Source organism: Nycticebus coucang, chromosome 6, assembly GCF_027406575.1.
Source record: "Nycticebus coucang isolate mNycCou1 chromosome 6, mNycCou1.pri, whole genome shotgun sequence".
Taxonomy (NCBI): domain Eukaryota; kingdom Metazoa; phylum Chordata; class Mammalia; order Primates; family Lorisidae; genus Nycticebus; species Nycticebus coucang.
In genome coordinates this window covers 61,021,240-61,045,248 of record NC_069785.1, presented here as the reverse complement: position 1 = coordinate 61,045,248, position 24,009 = coordinate 61,021,240, and the positions used below count along the sequence as shown (strand labels likewise).

The 24,009-nt window shown below is 39.1% G+C and overlaps 2 protein-coding genes across 3 annotated transcripts in view; both read right to left on the bottom strand.

Annotated features, from left to right (window-relative positions):
- Positions 1-24,009, bottom strand: part of MINDY2 (MINDY lysine 48 deubiquitinase 2) — an 84,518-nt gene that overhangs the window by 58,499 nt on the left and 2,010 nt on the right. For both annotated transcript variants that reach the window (XM_053594028.1, XM_053594029.1), the window contains exon 2: positions 9,034-9,091. In XM_053594028.1, coding sequence (XP_053450003.1) covers positions 9,034-9,091 — 58 coding nt within the window. The remainder of the gene's footprint in view (positions 1-9,033; positions 9,092-24,009) is intronic.
- On the bottom strand, positions 5,950-6,410 carry LOC128587643 (NADH dehydrogenase [ubiquinone] iron-sulfur protein 5-like). The gene has a single exon (XM_053594037.1). The coding sequence runs from the start codon at positions 6,378-6,380 to the stop codon at positions 6,060-6,062; it is 321 nt and encodes a 106-aa protein (XP_053450012.1). The 5' UTR covers positions 6,381-6,410; the 3' UTR covers positions 5,950-6,059.

Genomic DNA, 24,009 nt, shown 5'->3' with positions numbered 1-24,009 from the left:
CAGATTGGTAGGATTACAGGCATGAACCACTGCATCAGACCTATTTGCAGTCACATTTGTAAAAATGTACCTGTACTTGAGATCTCCAATTCCTCACCTCTCAGATGCTCTTCAAACCACTGCTCAATTTGCATCTCATCACTTACACTAATGCTGTTTCATGAAGAGCACAATAACCTCTGTGTTTACAAAGCCTAAGGAAAGTATTCTTCAGTTTTCATTAACCCTTTTCTCCTTCCTTCAAACACTCTCCTTCTCTTGGCTGTGCTCTACAACTCTCTCCTGGCTTTTTTATCTTACTGGCCACTTCTACCCTTATTTCTCTGTCTTTTACTTCAAACATTTTAGCAGGGCTGACATTGACCCCAAAGGAGCAAAAACTGATTCTTGAGTGAGGGGGCAAAAAAAACTTAGACATTATATGTGGCCTTCAAAGGGCCACAATACATAAAGAAAAATACAGTACATCTACAATATTAAAAGTTCTAAAATAGCAGAGCATGGTGGCTCACACCTGTAATCCCACCACTATAGGAAGTGGAGGTAGAAGGATGACTCGAGCCCAGGAGTTTGAAACAGGCTTGGCAACATAGCAAGACTTTGTCTCTATAAAAAACTTAAAAATTAACTGGGCATGGTGGTGCATGCCCGTAGTCCTAGCTACTCAAAGAGGCCAAGTGAGAGAACTGCTTGAGCCCTGAAGTTCAAGGTCATGGTAAGCTATGATGGTGCCACTGTACTCCAGTCTGGGCAACAGAGACCTCATCTTTATTAAAAAAAAAAAAGATGAAGGAAAAGGAAAAAATATCCTGGAATGGGAAATTAGGATAAAAATGTCTACAAAGGCTCCTCAGAGTGCCAAAAAGGAAAAGAAAATTAAAACACCTTTCTACCCAATCTCTGTTTGCTGGGCAACTTCAAGGGACAATCCTGGGGGCCCTTTTCTCTTCTCTCTACACTCACTCACTCTCTCCCTTTTTTTTTTGAGACCAAGTTTTATGCTGTTGCCCAGTCAAGAGTACAAGGATGTCATTATAGCTCCCTACGACCTCAAACTCCTGGGCCTGGGCCAGCCTCCTGCAACAACCTCTCAAGTAGTTGGAATTTCCATGCTGGCTTTTTTGTAGAGAGGTATCACTCTTGCCCATGCTGGTCTCAAACTCTTAGCCTCAAGTGATTCTCCCAAAGTGCTAAGATTATACGTTGAGTTACTACAACCCCTATACTTTGTCTCTCTTAATCATCTTAATTTCCACAGATTTAAATACCATTTTTATACTGATGACTCCTAAATTCTTATCTTGATTTCTGTGTCCTCTGGAAGTCATGGCCTATCATTAGCAATATTTCCTAGGTATTCAACAACTTCTCTGCATGTTCCCTTCACTTTCTCATCTAAATGATATTTGGCTCTCTGCCTTGATGACACTTGCAGCCCTCTCACGAGAGCTCTTTTCTCTCTTACAGTTCTTTCACCAGTGAGCCTAGAAGTAGAACAGGTAACTTACTTGCTTCTTATTGCCATTCTCAGTTTTAAAACTCATACCATCAAATACTACTACCCATTATCTGTTCACTTTGTAGTCATGTACTGACTTCCTGGCCAATTCCCCTTAGTCATATCTCATTCTGTCTCTCCAACACAAATCCCACTATAATTTTTGGTAATTTCAATATTCCTGGAGATGATTCTTCCAAATAATACCCTCCTTTCTCTGTTTTTTTAACCTCTTCTCTAACAAAAATCACACACTCTACCTTATTTCAGAAACTCATTTCAATGGGACATGGTGGCTTGCTCCTGTAATCCCTACATTTTAGGAGGTCAGTGCAGAAGCACTGTTTGCACCCAGGAGTTCAAGACTAGCCTGTAGTGAGATTCTGTCCCTACCAAAAAAAAAAAAAAAAAAAAGAAAGAAAGAAAAGAAGAGAAGAGAAGAGAAAAGAGAAGAAAAGAGGATCCTTGCTCTGTTTGCTTCCTCTTACAAAAAAAAAAAAAAAAGAAAAGAAAAAAAGTTAGCCAGACTTAGTGGCAAACCCCTATAGTTCCAAGTACTCTGAAAGCTAAAGTGGGAAGATTGCTTGAGCCCAGATTCAAGGTTACAGTGAACTATGGTGGCCTGACTACATTCCAGCATGGACAACAGAGAAAGAACCTATCTCAAACAACAACAAGAAATTCATTCCGCATGGTAATATGGCCTTGTCACGTACCAGGCTCCAAAAATTCCCTATAGGGAATCAGGTTCTACAATCCATCCATCTCCTTACATTTTCCTTCAAACACATTTATAACCTTATTTTCTCTTTATGCAGCTTAAAATCTATGGCAATTACTCTCCATACCCACCTTCCATACCCTTACTACATTTTTTCTTCAACATACTCACCAGGCAAAAACTCAGCTCTTGTTAAATCCTACTGTCCCATTATTCAGCTGAATGTGGTCAAAGAAATCATACCACCATACTTGGCTGGGCCCACTAACCTCAAAGGTACTGCCCCCAAATCATCCCATCTCCTGAAACCATTCATTCTCTTATTTTTCTAGATAACTATAGTAGAACCTCCATAGTTGACAATCTCCCTACATTGACCACCTCCTTAAGTTGGCCTAATTTTCATGGATTGGACATGCACCACGTGTATGTATCAGTACAACAGGACTAGCTCCTTTTTTTTTTTTTTTTTTTGTAGAGACAGAGTTTCACTTTATGGCCCTCAGTAGAGTGCCATGGCATCACACAGCTCACAGCAACCTCCAACTCCTGGGCTCAAGCGATTCTCCTGCCTCAGCCTCCCAAGTAGCTGGGACTACAGGCGCCCGCCACAATGCCCAGCTATTTTTTGGTTGCAGTTCAGCCAGGGCCGGGTTTGAACCCGCCACCCTCGGTATATGGGGCCGGCGCCTTATCAACTGAGCCACAGGCACCGCCCAGGACTAGCTCCTTATGATGACCACTTGCAGATGTTGACCAGTTTGTTATAGTCCCCTGGGTGTTAAACATACAGAGGTTCTACTGTATTTTATACTTTCCCTCTTATCATCAACTCCTCCTCCCTCATTCTCACTCCCAGCTGATGACCTGGTTTCCTAATTGACTAAGAAAACAGGAGACCTTGTACGAGACACAACTACATCTACATACATACTTGCATCTATTAATACATTCTGTCTTTCCTCCTATTTCCATAGACAATCTATCTGTTGTATCTAAAACTAGTTTTTCTATTTGTCTAGTACCTTTTTCAATTCCTTTCCTTCAATTTTCTTTCTTTAAATAGCTTTATTGAGGCTCAGCAAAGGCGCCAGCTACATAGACCTGAGCTGGCAGGTTCGAATCCAGCCCTGGCTTGCCAAACAACAATGACAACTACAACCAAAAAATAAATGGGCATTCTGGCGGGTGCCTGTAGTCCCAGCTACTGGGAGGCAGAGGCAAGAGAATCACTTAAGCCCAGGAGTTGGAGGTTGCTGTGAGCTGTGATGTCTCGGCACTCTATCTAGGGCAACAGCTTGAGACTCTGTCTCAAAAAAAAAAAAAAGGCTTTATTGAGATATAATTCATATGATACAATTTACCCATTTTATTTGTACAATTCAATTTTTTTTTTCACTAACACCCTTTCTACCTTACTCTTTCTTTTCAGTATATTCACAGGATAGTGAAATTATCATGATCTAATTTTGGAACATTTTTAAATTTAAATTTAATTTTTATTAAATCATAACTGTATACATTTATGGGGTACAATGTGATGATTTGATATACCACATGGCATGCGTAAGTCAAACTGATTAACATAACAATCACCTCACTTATTTTTTTGTGTTAAGACATTTATAATTTACTCTTAGTTGTTTAGAAATGTACCCTTGCATTCTGCACATTAGGTGAGATCTCACCAAATGCCTTCCCTCCACTTTCCCTCCCCTCCCTCTTCTCCTCTCCTTCTTGCTGGACTATATTTGCATTTTATCATTTGTGTGAATGTGTGATTATATATTGGTTTCATAATAGTATTGAGTACATTGGATACTCTTTTGCCCATTCCTGAGATACTTTACTAAGAAGAGTATGTTCCAACTCCATCCAGGTAAACACAAAAAATGTAAAGTCTCCATCTGTTTTATGGCTGAATAGTATTCCATGGTATATATATACCACAATTTGTTAATCCATTCATGGGTTAATGGGCAAGTCTGCTTCACGACATGGCAATTATGAATCGGGCTGCAGTAAACATCTGGTGCAAATGTCTTTGTTGTTTTGTTTTTGTCTTTGATTTTGTTTTGTCTTTGATTTTTGTTCATCTGTGTAGATACTTAGTAATGGAAATGAGCGCTCAAACAGTAGGTCAACTTTTAGTTCCTTGAGAATTCTCCATACTTTTTTCCAAAAAGGCTGTATTAGTTTGAAATCTCACCAGCAGTGTAGAAGTGTTCCCTTCTCTTCAAAATCCCAGCAGTTTTGGGATTTTGTGATATGGGCTAATCTTACTGGAGTTAGGTGAGATCTCAAAGTGGTTTTGATTTGCATTTCTCTGATGATTAAAGATGATGAACATTTTTTCATGTGTTTATTGGCCATTCACATGTCATCTTTAAAGAATTTTCTGTTAAACTCTCTTGCCCACAAAGAAATGGGGTTGTTTTTTTCTTATTAATTTGAGTTCATTTTTGTCCTCCCTAAAAGAAACGCTATACCCATTAGCAGTCAACCCCCATTTCCCTCCATCTCCTCTCCAGCCCCAAACAACCTCTGATCTACTTTGTGTCCCAAAATATTTGCCTTTTCTGGACATTTCATATAAATGGAATCATACAGTATGTTGTCTTTTGTGACTTGGTTTCCTTTGTCAGCTTACTGTTTTTATTTTTTAGGAGACAGAATCTCACTTTGTCGCCCTTGGTAGAATGCTGGTGGCCTCATAGCTCACAGCAACCTAAAACTCTTGGGCTTAAGCAATTCTCTTAAGCAAGCCTCCCAAGTAGCTAGGACCTCAGGAACCTGCCACAACACTCGGCTATTTTTACAGAAGAGGTCTAGCTCTCCCTCAGGCTGGTCTTGAACCTGTTTTTATTTTCTTTATTTTTTTGAGAAAGAGTTTCACTTCATCACCCTCAGTAGAGTGCCTTGGCACCATAGCTCACAGCAACCTCCAACTCTTGGGCTCAAACGATTCTCTTGCCTCAGCCTCCCAAATAGCTGGGACTATAGGCACCTGCCACAATACCTGCCTATTTTTAGAGATGAGATCTCACTCTTGCTCAGGCTGGTCTTAAACCTGTAAGCTCAAGGCAATCCATCGGCCTTGGCCTCCCAGAGTACTAGAATTATAGGCATGAGCCACCCTGCCCAGCCCAGCTTACTGTTTTTAAAGTTCACCAATGTAATTGCAGGTATCAGTACTTCATTCCTTTTTATGGCTGCATGATATTCCATTGTACAGATGTACTACATTTGTTTATGTGTTCTTTCCACTTCTTAGATATTATGAGTAATACTATTATAAACATTTTATTATTTTTTTTTTTTTTTGTAAGAGACAGAGTCTCATTTTGTTGCTTTCAGTAACAAAGCTCACACAGCTCACAGCAACCTCCAACTCCTGGGCTTAGGCAAGTCTCTTGTCTCAGCCTCCCAAGTAGCTGGGACTACAGGTGCCCACCACAACACTCGGCTATTTTTGTTGTTGTTGTTGCAGTTGTCATTGTTGTTTAGCTGGCCCAGGCTGGGTTCGAACCCACCAGCCTTGGTGTATCCAACTGATAAGCAAATTCTGTCAACTCTATATGCAGCATCTGACCACTTCTTATAATCTCCACATCTCTTACCTTGTTTGAAGCCACCATTATCTTCTGCTAGTTGTAACAACTTCCTAATTGGTCTCCCTGTTTCTGTCCTTCAACGTAACTAGAGAATTCTTTTTTTTTTTTTTTTAACAAGATGGAACAATCCTTTATTTTTACATACTTTGATAAAGAAGTTTTCAGTAAACAATTTTTCCAGTGGAGAATGAAAATCAGTCTCCAGCCATCAGCAGCTGCTCTCTGTTCAGGGTCTAGGCTCCTCCTGGCCCAAGTGGTGAGGTGGAGGGGTATATTTCCCTTCCTTTATGAGCTTATCCCGCTGTTTCTGGATGGCTTTCAAGCGTTGAATCGTTTTCACCCGAGTTATACATTCTATGAAATCATCAAATTCTATCTTGCACTCTTTCTCTGCCCGGATAGTACCAATTCCATGCGCACATTCTATCCATTCTTTTTCAAAAGCATGGCATCGAGCAGGATTCTTGTAGGGTTGTTCAGCACTTTGGATTGTCAACCCGCGATCTAAATTAAGGCCCAGCCTTTTCTGTATATCAAAGAGAGGCATGGCTCATGACGCAGCGCCCTTGTCTGTTCTCACTAGAGAATTCTTAAAGTTTAACTTTAACATATTAACGTTAAATCATGTCAGTCCTCTGTTCAAAATCCTCTAATGTTTTCCCGGCTTGGGCGGCGCCTGTGGCTCAGTTGGTAAGGCGCCGGCCCCATATACCGAGGGTGGCGGGTTCAAACCCGGCCCCGGCTGAACTGCAACCAAAAAATAGCCGGACGTTGTGGCGGGCGCCTGTAGTCCTAGCTGCTCGGGAGGCTGAGGCAAGAGAATCGCTTAAGCCCAGGCGTCGGAGGTTGCTGTGAGCTGTGTGAGGCCACGGCACTCTACAGAGGGCCATAAAGTGAGACTCTGTCTCTACCAAAAAAAAAAAAAAATGTTTTCCCGGCTCACTCACAGCAAGTCGAAGTCTAACAACTGATAGAGCCCCATATGATTTAACTCCATTAACTTTCTAATCTCATTTCCCATTACCTCCCTTTTGTGCACTTCTTGGTATTCATACTGGCTACTCCCCAAAAGCACCAAGCATATTTCAAGTTTCTTACTAAAACATAATCTAGGAATCACAAGTTTAGGAATTAATAAGCTAGACTAAAAGAGGGATAAAAAAAAGAAAGTCTATTTATAGATACCTAGGTACTCAGATTAACCTACCCTTAACAATGAGGTCCCTATTCTATCAATTAAATTATATGAATTAAGTTTTAAAAAGGGCCTTTCTTTCTTTTTTTTCTGAGACAGAGCCTCAAGCTGTTGCCCTGGGTAGAGTGCCATGGCATCACAGGTCACAGCAACCTCCAACTCCTGGGCTCAAGCGATTGTCTTGCCTCAGCCTCTCAAGTAGTTAGGACTACAGGTGCCTGCCACAATGCCCGGCTATTTTTTGATTGTAGTTGCCATTGTTGTTTGGCAGACCTGGGCTGGATTTGAACCCACCAGCTCTGGTGTATGTGGCCGGTGCCTTAGCGGCTTGAGCTACAAGTGCCGAGCCTAAAAAGGGTCTTTCAAAAGCTGTAATCTCAACTACTTCACTAAGTATATATTTCATTTTTTCTTTTTTTTTCCATCCTAGTTGTCCTAAAGTAAGCCTATATTTCACAAAAAACAGCTAGTTAGCTTTCTGGGAGGACAAGGACAAACTAAGCAGTTAACATGACTTTTTTTAAATAAAAATTTAATTACTAAAAAAAAATCATAAGAGTATAGATTACAGCTCATGGCTATAATCCTAGCACTCCGGGAGGCTAAGGCAGTCAGATTGCTTGAGGCCAGTAGTTTGTGACCAGCTGAGCAAGAACAAGATTCTGTATCTACAAAAAACAGAAAACTTAGCAGGTGTGGTGGTACACATCTGTAGTGCCAGCTATTCAAGAGGCTGAGGCAGGAGGATCACTTGAGCCCAGGAATTTAAGATTGCAATGAGCTATGATGATGCCACTGCACTCTAGTCTGAGTGACAGAGTGAGACCGAAAGAACAAAAGAAAGAAAGAATACAGATTAAAATTTCTGATTTGTATCAGAAATTCTGTACAAATTTGTACAAATCAGAAATTTTGTATCAAATTTTGTATCAGTATAAATTCTTATTTGCCAAATTGTAAAAAAAACAAAAGGAAGAAAGAATATAGATTAAAATTTCTGATTTGTATCAGAAGTTCTGTACAAATTTGTACAAATCAGAAATTTTGTATCAAAGTTTGCATCAGTATAAATTCTTATTTGCCAAACTGTAAAATACCACAGTGTGATTGACAACTATCTGCTCTCTAAATTCAACTCAGTATAGCTGGTCTAAAAACCGTATTGCTGGGTGGCGCCTATGGCTCAGTGGGTAGGGCACCGGCCCCATATACTGAGAGTGGTGGGTTCAAACCCGGCCCTGGCCAGACTGCAACAAAAACAAAAATAGCCCTGCACTGTGGGTGGGTGCCTATAGTCCCAGTTACTCAGGAGACTGAGGCAAGAGAATCGCCTAAGCCCAGGATTTAGAGGTTGCTGTGAGCTGTGTGATGCCATAGCCCTCTACCAACGGTGATAAAGTGAGACTCTGTCTCTACAAAAAAAAAAAAGAAACCATATTGCTGGTGTGTTTGGAAATAAGAAGCTTATACAAGAATCCAATATTCTGCTTCCTTCATCAAGAAAATCTTGCTATGAAAAAATTTCAAATGAACTAAAATAGTATGCTTACCAATAGAAATCTTTCACATCCTAGAACATGCTCCTATCTCACTCAAGACTGATCACATTTCACACAAGCACAGGTCCACGAATCATACTTTGGATGCTTTAAATCACTTCCGTTGTCTTTAATTCAAGTCTACCCACTATTTTTGAACATCTTCTACATGCAATGTAGAGGTTCTGTGGCATCTCCCATTCTGTAATTTACTGAAATATGTATCTTGTTTTCTAGATGTCACCCTGTTTCCTTATTTATATTACAGAATTTTGTTATTGGTCAGTAAGAAGACTATAACATTCAAGAACAGTAACATACTGATAAAAAACTGTTAATAGATACTATAATTCTAAAATAGATTACTTAGCAACACTTCAGGAAAGTGAGATTGGGTCATATATTAGCTTTGAAAACTTTGTTTTATTTTGAAAGAGATAGAAAATCATCCACTTTTCAACACTAACCTAAATATTCCATCAGCTGCTCAGCAGTTATGATTTCCATCATCGGTGGAAGTTTCACCTGAAAAACAAAGTATTATTTCTATAAAAACAAATGTTTTAAGTGACTAAAGTGTTTCTTGCAATTAGGAACACAAGTATTTTTGTGCACAAATATATCTACTATATTTACACATTAACATTCACATTTATTAGAATCTGTGTAACTAATTTTTATAAAATACAAAAAAAATCAATCCTATCACCAGAAAATTTGCAGGGTGCTGGAAAGTCTTAAAGGATGTTGAGAAATCTGTTTTCAAAGCCAAGTGCTATACTTTTCATCACCTGCCATAATTGTCAATAGGCACCTACCTACAACAATGTTCTTTCTGCATGATAGAAAATGTGTTTAAAAGGCAAGAAAAGGCACCAAACATCTGACAGATCACACATGGAGCAGTTTTATTGAAGACAGGTTTGAACATAGCTCATATGCCATTACTTTAGTCTACTTTGGCTACTTTTATTGTTGAATGGCTAAAATGAATATGGTATTAAAGTATTAGCATACATTAAAGAATGTATATGGTATGATTCTATTTATAATACAAAATTTAAAAATATATATATTTGAGACAGAGTCTCACTTCGTCACCCTCGATAGACTGTCATGGTCTCACAGCTCACAGCAACCTCTAATTCTTGGGCTTACGTGATTCTCTTGCCTCAGCCTTTCAAGTAGTTGGGACTATAAGTGCCCGCCACAACGCCCAGCTATTATTTTGTTGCAGTTGTCATTGTTGTTTAGCAGGCCTGGGCTGAATTTGAACCCGCCTGCCTTGGTGTATGTGGCTGGCTGGCATCCTAGTCACTGAGCTACGGGTGCCAAGCCAAAATTAAACTATATTGTTTAGAACTACACATTTAGTTGATAAAACTAAAAATAAATGAACAATGAAAATATTAAGATTATGACAACCTCTAAGGGTAAAAGGAAGGAAATATAATTGGAGAGGGTCATATAAGGGGTTTTTGGATAGTGGTAGGGCTCTACATCACGACTTGCTATGGTAGTTCCACTGATGTTTGCTTTATAACAATTTATTAAACTGAACATCTGTGTGGTTTGGGGTAGTTTTGTTTGTTTGCCTGTATTTTTGTGACAAAGTCTCACTTTGTTGCCCTAGCTAAAGTGCAGTGGTACCATTATACCTCACTGTAACCTCAAACTCTTGCCTCAGCCTCCCAAGTAGCTGGGACTATAGGCACAGGCCACCACATGCAGATAATTTTTTCTATTTTTAGTAGCACCCGGTCTCACTCTTGCTGGGGCTGGTGTCGAATTCCTGATAGCAAGTTGATCCTTCTACCTGGGTCTCCCAGAGTACTAGGATTACAGGAGTGAGTCATTGCACCCAGCTTGAACATCCATGTTATGTACTTTTCTGTATATGTTATATTTCACAACGGAAAAGTTAAAAGTAAATAAATGCACTGCATTTATATTTAAGCTGAAAACCCCGGAAAAATCCATTAAAACTTACACAACTGCAAAAACACATTTAGTCAAAATTAATTTATCAAACAAATGAATTGTTGGATGAGTTACATGGATATTACTATCAATAACTGTAAATATTTTTTTTTTTATTTTTTATTTTTGTAGAGACAGAGTCTCACTCCATGGCCCTTGGTAGAGTGCCGTGGCCTCACACAGCTCACAGAAACCTCCAACTCCTGGGCTGAAGCGATTCTCTTGCCTCAGCCTCCCGAGTAGCTGGGACTACAGGCGCCCGTCACAACGCCTGGCTACTTTTTGGTTGCAGTTTGGCCGGGGCCGGGTTTGAACCCGTCACCCTCGGTATATGGGGCCAGCACCTTACCGACTGAGCCACAGGCGCCGCCCATAACTGTAAATATTTTAACTGACATTCACAAGCATACTCCGAGTTTGAGACCAGCTTGAGCAAAAGCGAACCCCATCTCTAGTAAAAATAGAAAATCTGAGGCAAGAGGATCACTTCAGCCCAAGAGTTGAGGTTGGTGTGAGCTATGATGCCATGGCACTCTATCCAGGGCGACAGTTTGAGACTCGGTCTCAAAAAAAAAAAAACCTTGGGAAGGTACTTTCTTGAGTAGTTTAAGTAATCTTCCTAAAATTTGGGCAAAGCATGTATTAACACATAGCTCAAAATTAATAGAAGTCAAATAAAATTAAGTTTTTATTATTTAGGAAAATAATAATATCCTATTCTACAAATAAGATTTTATTGTGTTAACTAGATTTCCTGAGGAAATTATTAATAAGCATAAAAGAATATATATTTTTAAATTTAGAAGTTATTGCTTTGTTTTTTCTCTTTCATTCTGCATGCGGTTTTATTAAATCTCAGAGATGCTACCCCAACACAGAAGCATCTCTCCCATGTAAAGAAAGTCATTGAGGGCTTGGCACCCATAGCTCTGTGGTTAGGGCACTGGCCACATACACTGGGGTTGGGGATTCGAACCCAGCCCAGGCCTGCTAAACAACAATGACAACTACAACAACAAAAATAACCAGGTGGTAGCGGGCACCTGTAGTTCTTGCTACTTGGGAGGCTGAGGCAAGAGAATCGCTTAAGCCCAAGAATTTGAGGTTGCTGTGAGCTGTGACGCCCCAGCACTCTACCTGGGGCAACAGCTTGAGACTGTCTAAAAAAAAAATAAATTCAATGAGAATAGGATTCAACATGCATATTTTTGTCTGTTTCAGTACACAAGGAGATATTTATCATTCAACAAACATATGTTAAGTGGTTATTATATTAACATAACGGTTCTTTTTTTATAATGTTTACCATTATTTTATTTTTTAAGTTCAATAATAAAATAATATTTAAACTAATAAGCTAGCTAGTTCAACTCCAAATATTCCACTATAAGGCAAAACCTCATTAATTTCACCTAATTATTCTATAATTCTTAATCATTTAAAGAGTGAAGTAGAGCCAGGTGAGGTGGCATGTAGTCTCAGCTACTCAGGAGTCTGAAGCAGAAGGATTGCTAGAGCTCAGGAGTTTGAGGTCACTCTGGGCAACAAAGCAAGATCCCACTTTTCAAGAAAACAAAAAAAAAAGTGAAGTATATTTGAGGACAGACTCAAACAATGCCAAAATAAACACAATAAAATCTTTAAAGTATTTTAAAATCTTATTAACAGGAATGTAAAACATCCTAAAAGTGATAAAGCTAAGATTTTCATATTCCAAGGAAGATTTAGCAATAAATAAGAAATAAGGCTGGTCTGAAGACAATGAGTTATCTTGATTGATCACAGTCACTAACAGACTAAACTCTTTGTTCCACTTTTTACCCCCTTCTCACTAATGCACTGATGAGTCTTAAAAATAAGAAAGAGAAGAAGAAAAACGCAGCTTATCTAGGCAATGGCAAACGGTAAAATGACTAGGCAAATAACACTGTTAAATGCTTAATTAGAGTATCAATTAATAGGGCAGCACCTGTAGCTCAGCAGCTAAGGCGCCTGCCACATACACCAGAGCTGGCAGTTCAAACCCAGCTGGGTCTGCCAAACAACGACAACTAAAACAACAATAACAAAAAAATTTTAAAAAGCCAGGCATCGTGGTGGGTGCCTGTACTCCCAGCTACTTGGGAGGCTGAGGCAAGAGAATCGTTTGAGCTTTAGAGTTTGAGGTTGCTGTGAGCTGTGATGCTGAGGTACTCTACTGAGGGTGACACAGTGAGACTGTCTCAAAAAGAAAAAAAAAAAGAATATCAATAAGTACACAAGAGACACGCAGTTTGAATTTCAAAACCTCTTTAAAGTTGGGGAAATACTTGAGGAAATAACAAAATGAATATTTGCCAGTCTCTACTCTTTAGGAAAGGGAAGACAGGAAAAAAAATTATAAGTTTTGTTTTGTTTTTTAATAGAGACAATATCTTGATATGTTTCCCAGGCTGGTCTCGAACTCTAGGCCTCAAGCAATCCCCCCGCCTCACTTTCCCAAAGTGGTGGGATTATAGATTATGAGCCACTGGTAGGCCAAACTAAGGTTTTTCTAGTTAATTTATCTAAAGTAATCAGTAAGTAGCAGAGCTCTGATGTGAATTAAGAACGCACACCAAACTCAATTACCCTTTCGGTTATACCAGTATTTATAGACTTTTTTAAAAAAGCAAAACACTTTTAATTCAATTAAATTTTATATAAAATATCATCAGAAACATATTCCTTTTTTTTTTTGGGACAGAGTCTTACTGTGTTGCCCTGGGTAAAATGCGGTGGTGTCTTAAATAGCTCACAGCAATCTCAAACTCTTGGGTTCAAGTGATTCTCTTGCCTCAGCCTCCCAAGTAGCTGGGACTACAGGAACCCAACACCATGCCTGGCTAGTTTTTCCTACTTTTAGTAGAGACAGGGTTCATTCTTGCTCAGGCTGGTCTTGAACTCCTGAGTTTAAGTGACCCACCAGCCTCAGCCTCCCAGAATGCTAGGATTATAGGCATGAACTACTCTGCCCTGCCTGAAACATCTCAAATTAAGAATTGGTAGGCTGAGTGTGGTGGCTCACGCCTGTAATCCTAGCACTTGGGAGGCTGAGGGGGGTGGATGGCCTGAGCATACGGGTTCGAGACCAGCTTGAGCCAGAGTAAGATCTCATCTCAAAAAAAAAAAGCCGGGCATTGTGGCAGGTGCCTATAGTCCCAGCTACTTGGGAGGCTGAGGCGAGTTAATCACTTGACCCCAAGAGTTTGAGGTTGCTGTGAGCTGTGATGCCACAGCACTCTACCAAGGGTGACAAAGTGAGACTCTGTCTCAAAAAAAGAAAGAAAAAGAATTGGTAGGCAGGGTTAGTTGGCTCATGCCTGTAATCCAGCACTTTGGGAGGCCAAGATGGAAGGATCACTTGAGGCTAGGAGTTCAAGATGAACCTGGGCAACATACTGAGATCTCATCTCTACAAAAAGTTAAAAAAGGGCAGTGCCTGTGGCTCAAAGGAGTAGGGCGCAGGCCCCATATGCCAGAGGTAGCGGGTTCAAACCCAGCCCTGGCCAAAAACTGCAAAAAAAAAAAAAAAAGTTAAAAAAATTAACCAGATAGCTGCAGTCTTAGCTACACAGGAGGCTGTAGTGGGAGGATGCCTTGAGCATAGGGGTTCAAGGACTCAGTGAGCTATGACAGGGCCATTGCCCTCCAGCCTGGGTGACAAAGTGAGATCCTGTCAATCAATCAAAAAGAATTGATAGAACTTTGTGATCAATGAAAAGTAAAGGATTATAGGGAGAAAACAATCAAAGCTGACTCCAAGGCTCAGGAGACTCAAAATATTAGGATCTATGCAATCAATAAAAATAGGAAATTTGGCAAGTAAAGATAAATTTCCAGAAGAAAATGATGTCTACTTTGGAATTGTGACCTTTAGTTTGATATTCAAATAGGAAGTTAAGTTGGAACTCAGAAGATAACATTTTTATGTTATTTGATGCCTGAACTACAGTCTACTTTTGTATACTTACTGGCAAAATGGACCAACTAAATAACTGTTCAAATTTCACTAACTTTGAGTACAGTATATGTGTGTATATCTGAGCATATGTGCATGTGTCTGTGTATATACAGCATTCATATATTCAGCATGACTATATAGCTTTCACAATTTTTTGAGTTCAAATTGTAAAGAAATTATTCCTTGAAAATGCCAGAAGTATTATCAATAGGAATCAAAGAGAAGAAATACAGCCTTCCTCTGCCTTTTCAAAATAAGAACTCAGAAACTTGAGAATCCTTTAACATGCCTTAATTCTAGAACTAGAAATAAAAATGTATGTATTATAAGCTATTATACATCATGCTTTATTGTTTTAATTTCTTTTTTTTTTTTTGTAGAGACAGAGTCTCACTTTATGGCCCTCGGTAGAGTACCGTGACGTCACACTGCTCACAGCAACCTCCAACTCCTGGGCCTAAGCGATCCTCTTGCCTCAGCCTCCCGAGTAGCTGGGACTACAGGCGCCCGCCACAACGCCTGGCTATTGTTTTAATTTCTTATTAATACTATTCATTTACTAAGAATACTGTGTATTGGGGTGGCACCTGTGGCTCAGTCGGTAGGGCGCCGGCCCCATATACCGAGGGTGGCGGGTTCAAACCCGGTCCTGGCCAAACTGCAACAAAAAAAATAGCTGGGTGTTGTGGCGGGCGCCTGTAGTCCCAGCTACTTGGGAGGCTGAGGCAAGAGGATCGCTTAAGCCCAGGAGTTGGAGTTTGCTGTGAGCTGTGTGAGGCCATGGCACTCTACCTAGGGCCATAAAGTGAAACTCTGTAGCTACAAAAAAAAAAAAAAAAGAATACTGTGTATTGAAAAATACTAAAGTTCAAACATTTTAGTAAATTTAACTGGCTTTCTACTTTCCATTAATATTTCAAATCAGGAAAATATAAGACAACTTCCAACTAACCAATTTGTAACACTTTCACCATCACCATCAATTTTTCTTCCTTCTTTTTTTCTTTTTGACACAGGGTCTTTGTCACCCAGGCTGGAGTGCAATGGCATGATTATAGCTCACTGCAGTCTTGATCTTCTGGACTCAAGTGATCCTTCCACTTCAGCTTCCAGAGTAGCGAGGGACTAGAGGCATATGCCAACACACTAAGCTCATGGGGTTTTTCTTTGGTTCTTTGTAGTGATAGGTATTGCTATGCTGCCCAGGCTGGTCTTAAACTTTTGGCCTCAAGCAAAAGCTTCCTGCCTTGGCCTCTCTAAGTACTGGGATTATAGGCATGAACCACCATGCCTTTTTATCAAAATTTAGACCCCATTCTCATAGTAACAACAAGGTCTATTTAAAACTGTCTATTTAAAATTGTCAGAAACTACAGATATAGTCATCCATATTAAATTTTCAAGAATATCCTATTTTATATTCACATCAAAGTGTTTTGGGGCATGAAGAATGTTGTTACAGTAAGATTTACAAATAAAAGATTTACTAGTAAAAGATAGCATCTTCAGTTCAAAATTCATACTTACTATTAACAAACTCAGCAAGTTTACCACGTTTAAAATTCTCCCTAACAAAAAACTGACAGTGAAACTTTTACATTAATTGCTTGAAAGACAAATAGGAATAGGTTAAGACAAGAGACCAGTTAGAAGTCTACAGAGGTAGTCCAGTGGGAGATGAAGGCGGCTTGACCTAGGGCAGTGGCAGTAGAGACAGAAACTATTTATAAGTTAAGTTACTAATTATATACAGTATTTAAGTTAGCAATTACTGAAAAATATCCAAGCATGTATTTAATAAACTATGACAGGAAAGGCAAGCTTTTCACCAAAGAAGTTAAGAAAGACCATGAAGTTAGAAGTGTCAGATACTTCAGGATCTGATAAAGCACAGGGACTAAAAGTGGAAGGAGTGTGTACAAAGAGCAACCGGCACCAGATCCCTGAGATTCAATCAAAAGAACTGTGAAGTCTGTTTCTGCTTCTCTGACTTTATCACTGGCTCTCCCACCCTGTTTTGCGCCAGACCTATTGTACACTATGTTTACTGGTATCTGGAACTTTATCATCCTAATCAAATATCCTGAGTGAAAGCTCAGATTCTGGAGTAGGTGATAATTTGAGCTTGGGAAAGTTATTTCAACTTTACATGTCTCAATTTGCTATATGTGTAAAACAGGAACCATATCTAAATAAGGATTTCATGATGTGGTTGAAAAATTAGGAGAGAAAATACATATAGTGCACATAAAATACTTAGCATATATATCTAGACACAAACTAACTGAATACTTAGTATTATTATTCAAAGACGTAAGATTGCCGATACTGCCTGTGTCCTAATAGTCTTCACCTGGGACTCAACAGCAAAGTTGGATGGGGTGTGGAAAGGTTTTTCATGGAAGGACTACTCATCTCCGGAGAAGAGAAAATGAGCACATCTATCTGACCACTCACTGGCAATAGTCATACCATCATCAGCCCTGTCTACTTCAACTCATAAATCAAAGATGCAGCACCAATTCTAATTCTTGGGAGAGACTGGGAATGAAAGCCTCAGAAATGTTTCTTAAATCTTTTGTGTAAACAAAAATCCACCATCGTGTGAAGTTTTAATCTCTTCTTACAGGATCTATATTTAAAAACAGGGTGGGCAGAGGCTAAGATGGAACCTTTGGCTCAGCAACTGTTTTTCTTTTATAAGTAAACACACATGCAAAACCTCAAAGGAGCTTTATGCTTAATTTAGGAAAAGAGAAAATGAAAATTTGTGTGATTATAATGTTCTTACAAGTCAGAGGAAAAAAAAAAACCCAAGCAAGTAGTGTCTATGAAAAAGTACATGAGAAAAGAAACATCACCAAGGAGGTCTCGGGCAAGTATGTCTCACTCTGCAGGTGATAACAAGACAGAGGACGTGTTCATTTGAACTTTTTTCTCTAAATAGCCTTTTACTCATTTTGCTATGGTGTTGCTCATCTACTTCTTTATAATTTATAAGGACTGTGCAAATTATGAAATTAGCCCTTAGGCACATAATCTGGCAAATATTTCCCTCAGTTTATAGTGTTTTGTTTTTTGAAACAGAGTTTCATTCTGTTGCCCCAGGTAGAGTACCATGTGTCATCATAGCTCACTGTAACTTCAAACTCCTGGGCTCAAGGGATTCTCTTGCCTAAGCCTCTTGAGTAGCTGAGACTATAGATGCGTACCACCATACCTAGCTGATTTTTTTCTATTTTTAGTAGAGACAAGGTCTCCCTTCTCCAACCTCAGCCTCCCAAAGTACTAGGACTACAGGCATGAGCCACAGAGATTGGCCTACATGGTGGCAGGTTTTGGGTATGGGGTTTTGGGGGGGGGGGTCTTCTTTAATATTAAACTTTGCAGTATTTTACAGACTCAAACATATCATCCCTTATATTAGTTTCATGGTTTGATATTTGGAGAAACCAGTTTAATATAAAAAGTCTTGCTTCAGGACCCTGACATTCCTTCCTTAACTTGGGAGAGGAGATGGTTTCAGCTCCTAAAGCAAAGAGAAAATGGGGAAAGGAATTCCCTATCTAAAGGGTTAGGGAGGTGAGGAGATGCAATCCGGCATCTTGAATTAGAGTAGTGCATTCACTCTTCTAATAAAATGCTAATACCTACATAATGCTTAGATATTATAACATTATATATCCTCTATCACAATGTATAAGTTAAATATAAGTTAAATGTAATTTTTTTTATGTGTGTTGGCCTCAGGACCTACAACATTTTTTCCAAAAGTGTAAGTATGACAAAGTAGGGATTCCCTCTATTACTGAAGTAATGCCTTTTTTCTTTTTTTTTGCAGTTTTGGGTCAGGGACGGTTATGAACCTGCCACCTCCAGTATATGGGGCCAGCGCCCTAATCCTTTGAGCCACAGGCGCCACCCTACTGAAGTAATACCTTTATTAATATAAAAATATTAAGGCAAGGACAGGCATGTTGGCTCATGCCTATAATCCTAGCACTTTGGGAGGCTGAGGCAGAAAGATCACTTGAGCCCAAGAGTTCGAACCAGCCTGAGCAAGAGCAAGAGCCTGTCTCTATTAAAAAAAAATAGTTGGAAAAATTAGCCTAGCATGGTGTCATGTAGCTATAGTCCCAGCTACTTGGGAGGCTGACGGAGAAAGATCGCTAAAGCCCAAAAGTTTGAGGTTGCAATGAATTATAAAAACAATGTTGCCACTGCACTCCAGCCTTTCTGTTTTGGGAAAAAGAAAAAAAAATTAAGATAAAAATTTTTTTTAAGAACGTCTTAAGCTGGATGTGTTGGCATGTACTTACATGTTAGTTTCAGCTACTCAGGAGGCTGAGACAGGAATTCAAGGTTCCTCTGAGCTATGATTGGGCTACTGCACTCCAACCTGGGCTAAACAACAAGATCCTGTCTCTTAAAAAAAAGTTTTATATGCAAAATTTAAATTATACATCGAGTAGAAAAGTAACTGCCAAGTATCCATTGCTCAGCTTCAACATTTATAAGACCAATATCATCAGAAACTAAAATTAATTTTTTTTTGAGACACAGTCTCACTTTGTTGCTCAGGTAGAGTGCTGTGTTGTCACAGCTCACAGCAACCTCAAACTCAGGGGTTTAAGCAATCCTCTCGCTTCTGCCTCCCAAGTAGCTGAGACTACAGTCTCCAGTGACAATGCCCAGATGGTTTTTCTATTTTTAGTAGAGATGGCTCAGTCTCCCAAGTAGCTGTGACTATAGGCTCTGCCCACAATGCCCAGCTGGTTTTTCTATTTTTAGTAGAGATGGGGTCTCATTCTTGTTCAGGCTGGTCTAGAACTCCTGAGTTTAAGCAATCTACCCACCTCGGCTTCCCAGAGTGCTAGGATTACAGGCATGAGCCACTGTGCCTGGCCAGAAAATTAATATTTTATATATCTTCTGATTTAATTTTTATAAACAGACCTAATTAAAGGGATCATACCCTCAAATATACCCATAATATTTTTTACAGCTAAAATAAGATTTTAAAAAACTATTAAAAATCAAATATAGTCTAAAATAAAAAAAGAAACTGAAAATGTATTCTACATGACATAAATTTGGGTAGATTTACCTGGTGTCCGTTAAACAGAATTACAAATTTGAACATGACTTAATGAATAGATTTCCTACTTTCTTGATTTGTTGGATTACTACAGTTTAACTATTTCATAGATTATGAATGATCATCTACTCTCTATCAGTCCTAAACTAAGTATTTATCCCATTTGATAATTTTAACTGTTGCCTCTCACCCAGAACCAGTACACTCACTTCCTTCAAATTGCTCAAATCCTCCCAATTTGTTGAGTCTACTTATTTTCTCATGTTTTCATTCCCTCCGCAAAAGAGATGATCAATTGTTTCACTTTTTTTTTTTTCTTAAGACAGAGTCTCACTTTGTCACCCTTTGGTAGAGTGCAGAGGCATTACAGCTCACAGCAACCTCAAACTCTTGGGCTTAAGCCATTCTCTTGCCTCAGCCTCCCAAGTAGCTGGGACTATAGGCGCCCACCACAACACCCAGTTATTTTTTAGAGACAGAGTCTTGCTTTGGCTCAGGCTGGTCTCGAACCTGTGAACTCAGGCAATCCATCCGCTTTGGCCTTCCAAGTACTGGGATTACAGGCGTGAGCCACCACTCACGGTCCTATTGTTTCACTTTGAACTCTCTAATTCCATTAACCCTCCATGAGTCAACCCTTGAAAATCCTTGCCATTCTTCTTACATCTATTTCCAGGATTAAGAGAACTACTGGAGAATGACAAAAAACAAAGGAAAATTGATAAAACTGACATACTAACAGTTTTTAAATACCTCAATTTCCCCATTGCTACTAACTGGCAATCTTTCTGTTTTGCTTCAAATTCCTAAGCATAATCTCCACTAAGATTAGAACTACTTTAAAAAGCAATATACTTTTCTCACAAAATCTACCCCTTCAATGCTTTACAACTTTAATTACTGATGAGTTCAATAGTTATTACTGATGAGTTCAACAATTATTCTGCCAAATTAGAAAATATGAAGCCTAAATTTCCATCTACCTCTCTATCTTAACACAACTGTATTTTCCTTGCCCCATTACTTCAGAAAATGAGATTGTTGTTCCTTTCCGCTGAAAATGAGTTTACCACCTAGTCTGAGGATTCCCTATTATTCTGACTTTTCAGTGAGTTTGTCCCTGCATCTGTCCTTTTGGCAAAATCTCTCTACTCTATCAGCTCCTCGATGCTGTTGGATTTGACAACAGTAATGAACCACATTTTTATTACATTCTCTTTCACTGACTACTATCACGATATTGTGCTAATTCCAGTTCTCATGCCACATCCCATATTGTGCTTAAGCTGGTTTTTCATTCTCTTACCCTTAACACTCTCCCCTACTCTTTAATCTTTCTACCTCTTTTTTTCTGTCTACTGGAGAATGGGGCAGGAGAAAAGAGAGAGTGGAGAAATGGAGGCAAGATAGGGAGATGATTTCTGCTGGCAATTTGTCACTTTTCACATATATAGAGATGGGAAAAAGTTGAGACTGTTACTTACTAATATCTATTAAGAACCTATTTATTCCCCTAATGGAACTGTACTCACAAATTGATAAAGGAGTATAACGCAAGAGCTAGAGTAAGGGTACCAAAACTCTATGAAAGAACAGGCCTAGTTAAAATAATGATAGTAATCAGTCACTCTCTCCTCGTTTGCTTGATGATAGTCACTGTCCCCATGTTTGCCTCTCTATAATTGTTACTCTAGAGGGCACAGGTGGTGGCTGTAAAGATATTTAACTTTTCTCCATAAGTAACATCACCAGTTCAAAGGTAGATTTGCGATAGCTTCCAGGTCCTGCATTCCAGTGGATTGGCTGACCCACCCAGGCAGCAGCCCATACCAACCAAAGAATGGATGATTCCAACCTGAAAACAACCAATTAGCAGACCGTGACTGCCTAACCTTCTGCCCACAAAACTGTCTTTAGAAACCCTGTCTCCCCAGTTCTCAGGGAAGTGGATTTGAGAGAATTCTCCTGTCAACCCACTTAGCACCATGAGGAACAAATTCTTTCTCTGCTGTGAACCCTGCTGTCTTTGGATACTGGCTTTATTTGGGCAGTGGGGAGATGAACCTGGTTGAGTGGTTCATCTCCAACATAACTACCATAGGTACATACATACAATAATTCCCCAATTCAATTTTTCTCTATAATTTTGGCCTCTTTCTGAGACCCAGTTTAGGCTTCTAGCAGGATAAATGAACATTTATATTTTTATGTCCCACTAGCAGACATTTCTAACTTGACACAACCAAATCTGAGCAATAACTTTCCCATCTAAAATTATTCCCTTCATTCCTTCCCTGTCTTTTGAAAGACACAACTAATCTCTATTACCCAGTTTTGAAAAAATTACACTATTTCCTTCACTTCTTCTTTTTTTTGAGACAGTCTCAAGCTGTCACACTAGAACAGTGGTTCTCAACCTTCCTAATGCCATGAGCCTTTAATACAGTTCCTGTGGGTCGTGACCCACAGGTTGAGAAGCACTGCCCTAGAAAGAGTGCCATGGTGTCATAGCTCGCAGCAACCTCCAACTCTTGGGTTCAAACGATCCTCTTGCCTCTGTTTTTTTATTTTTAGTAGAGACAGTGTCTGGCTTGCAATCCATCCACCTTGGCCTCCCAGAGTGTTGGATTACAGACGCTTCTTATTAGCCAGTTATTGATGAATTTAATCACCAGGTTGGTTATACTATCCTCATCAAAGAGAGGGGGCAAAGAATTCCCTATCTAAAAGAGCTATCCTCATCAACTGTTTCTGATGTTTCTCACTACAATCTTACCTCTAGTCTAATCTCACATTAAAGAATCGCTCTCTTCATGTCATTCCATTATCCAGCAATTTTTAAAAGCTCTATTATCAGCTATATATGAAGTCTAAACACCTTTACCACTGGGTCCTCTGAAATCTGGCAACTACCTTCACATTTACTATTTTTACCTACTATAGCATTTCTCAAACTTTTTGTTCTCAGAGTCCTTTACAGTTTTAAAAATTATTGAAGACCCCAAAGAGCTTTTGTCAATGTGAGTTGTATTTATCAACATTTACCATATTGGAAATTAAAATTAAGAAAAAGTTAAAACACAAGAATACGAAGGCACACATTCTACTGTCAGCAATGCCATCATACATCATGCAGCCTGACCCTTGAGAGAATGAGAATGAAAAAGGCAAACAACATCTTAGCATTATTATGAAAATAGTTCTGAGGTCTAAAAACCCCTCACTCACTTTGCGAATATTGCTCTACTTTGCTTCTCTTATCCATCTCCGTAACAATTGTTAATATTACTTATGACTAATATTTGTGTGCATCAATAGGCTAGAGGCAGAAAAAAAGGCTGAGAACCACAGATTTGTCTGCTCCCTCAGTCTGACCCAACCTATAGATTTTATTTCCTGCTATTACCATTTCCTTCTCTTCCTACACTGCATTTCAACCAAGTTTGGTGGTCCCAAATAGAACAAACCCTTTTCTGCTTCAGCACCATTGAATACACTATTCCCTTTGGAATCCTAAGGCCTTCCCTCATTCATCTTTCACACCCAGTTCACAGGTTATGTCTTCTATGAAGTTGTCCCATCCCCAATTACCCTTTTTGCTGTAGTACCATAACACATTAGTTTCTCATGTTGCACTGTTAATGACTGTTTGTGTATCTGCCACACTACTAGATAGTAGCTAAATAAGAGCAGACTTGCATACACACATCTTTGCATTTTTTAGTACCTCACACATAGTGGGAACCCAAACATTTGATCATTCTCTTGAATGTCTGAACTTGAACTTAATATTGAATGACTCAGCTCAATGTTCTTCTATCCCCAAAGTCTATATCACAATACTTGCTCCTTCCTGCAGTACTATATAGGAACTAAGAAAATAAAAAAATCCTAAAGGAAACTAATAGTTATTCCTTTTTATAAAAAAAGACTGCCCGGTAGGACCAAGTTTAATTCCCTGATCAAGGGCTTCCATACAGTGGCTCTTCACCTTTTCAATCTTATTTTTTTATTATTCTCCAATATAAACTTACCACTCTCATCATTTAATAAAAACATATGCACACAATATCCATTCTATTTTCAATTCCTTTTGTTTATACTCTTCCTTTCCCCAAGGAATTCCATTTCCTTGTTCTAAATGCTCTTCCTTAAAAGTTTGGTTCAAGACCCACAAATTCTCTATGCCAGACCAAAGGAAAATTTCCTTTTGGATATCTGACGGGTTTCCATTTGTTTCCTATAACCTAGTATTTATTGTTCTTTAACAGTTTCAAGTAAGTCAATGTTACAACCCCAGACAGCTTGCCAGCCCTTCCAGAGCAGGCACTATCTTCACTGAAAACATCCCAGTGTCATTATGCACCAGATAATGGCAAGGTT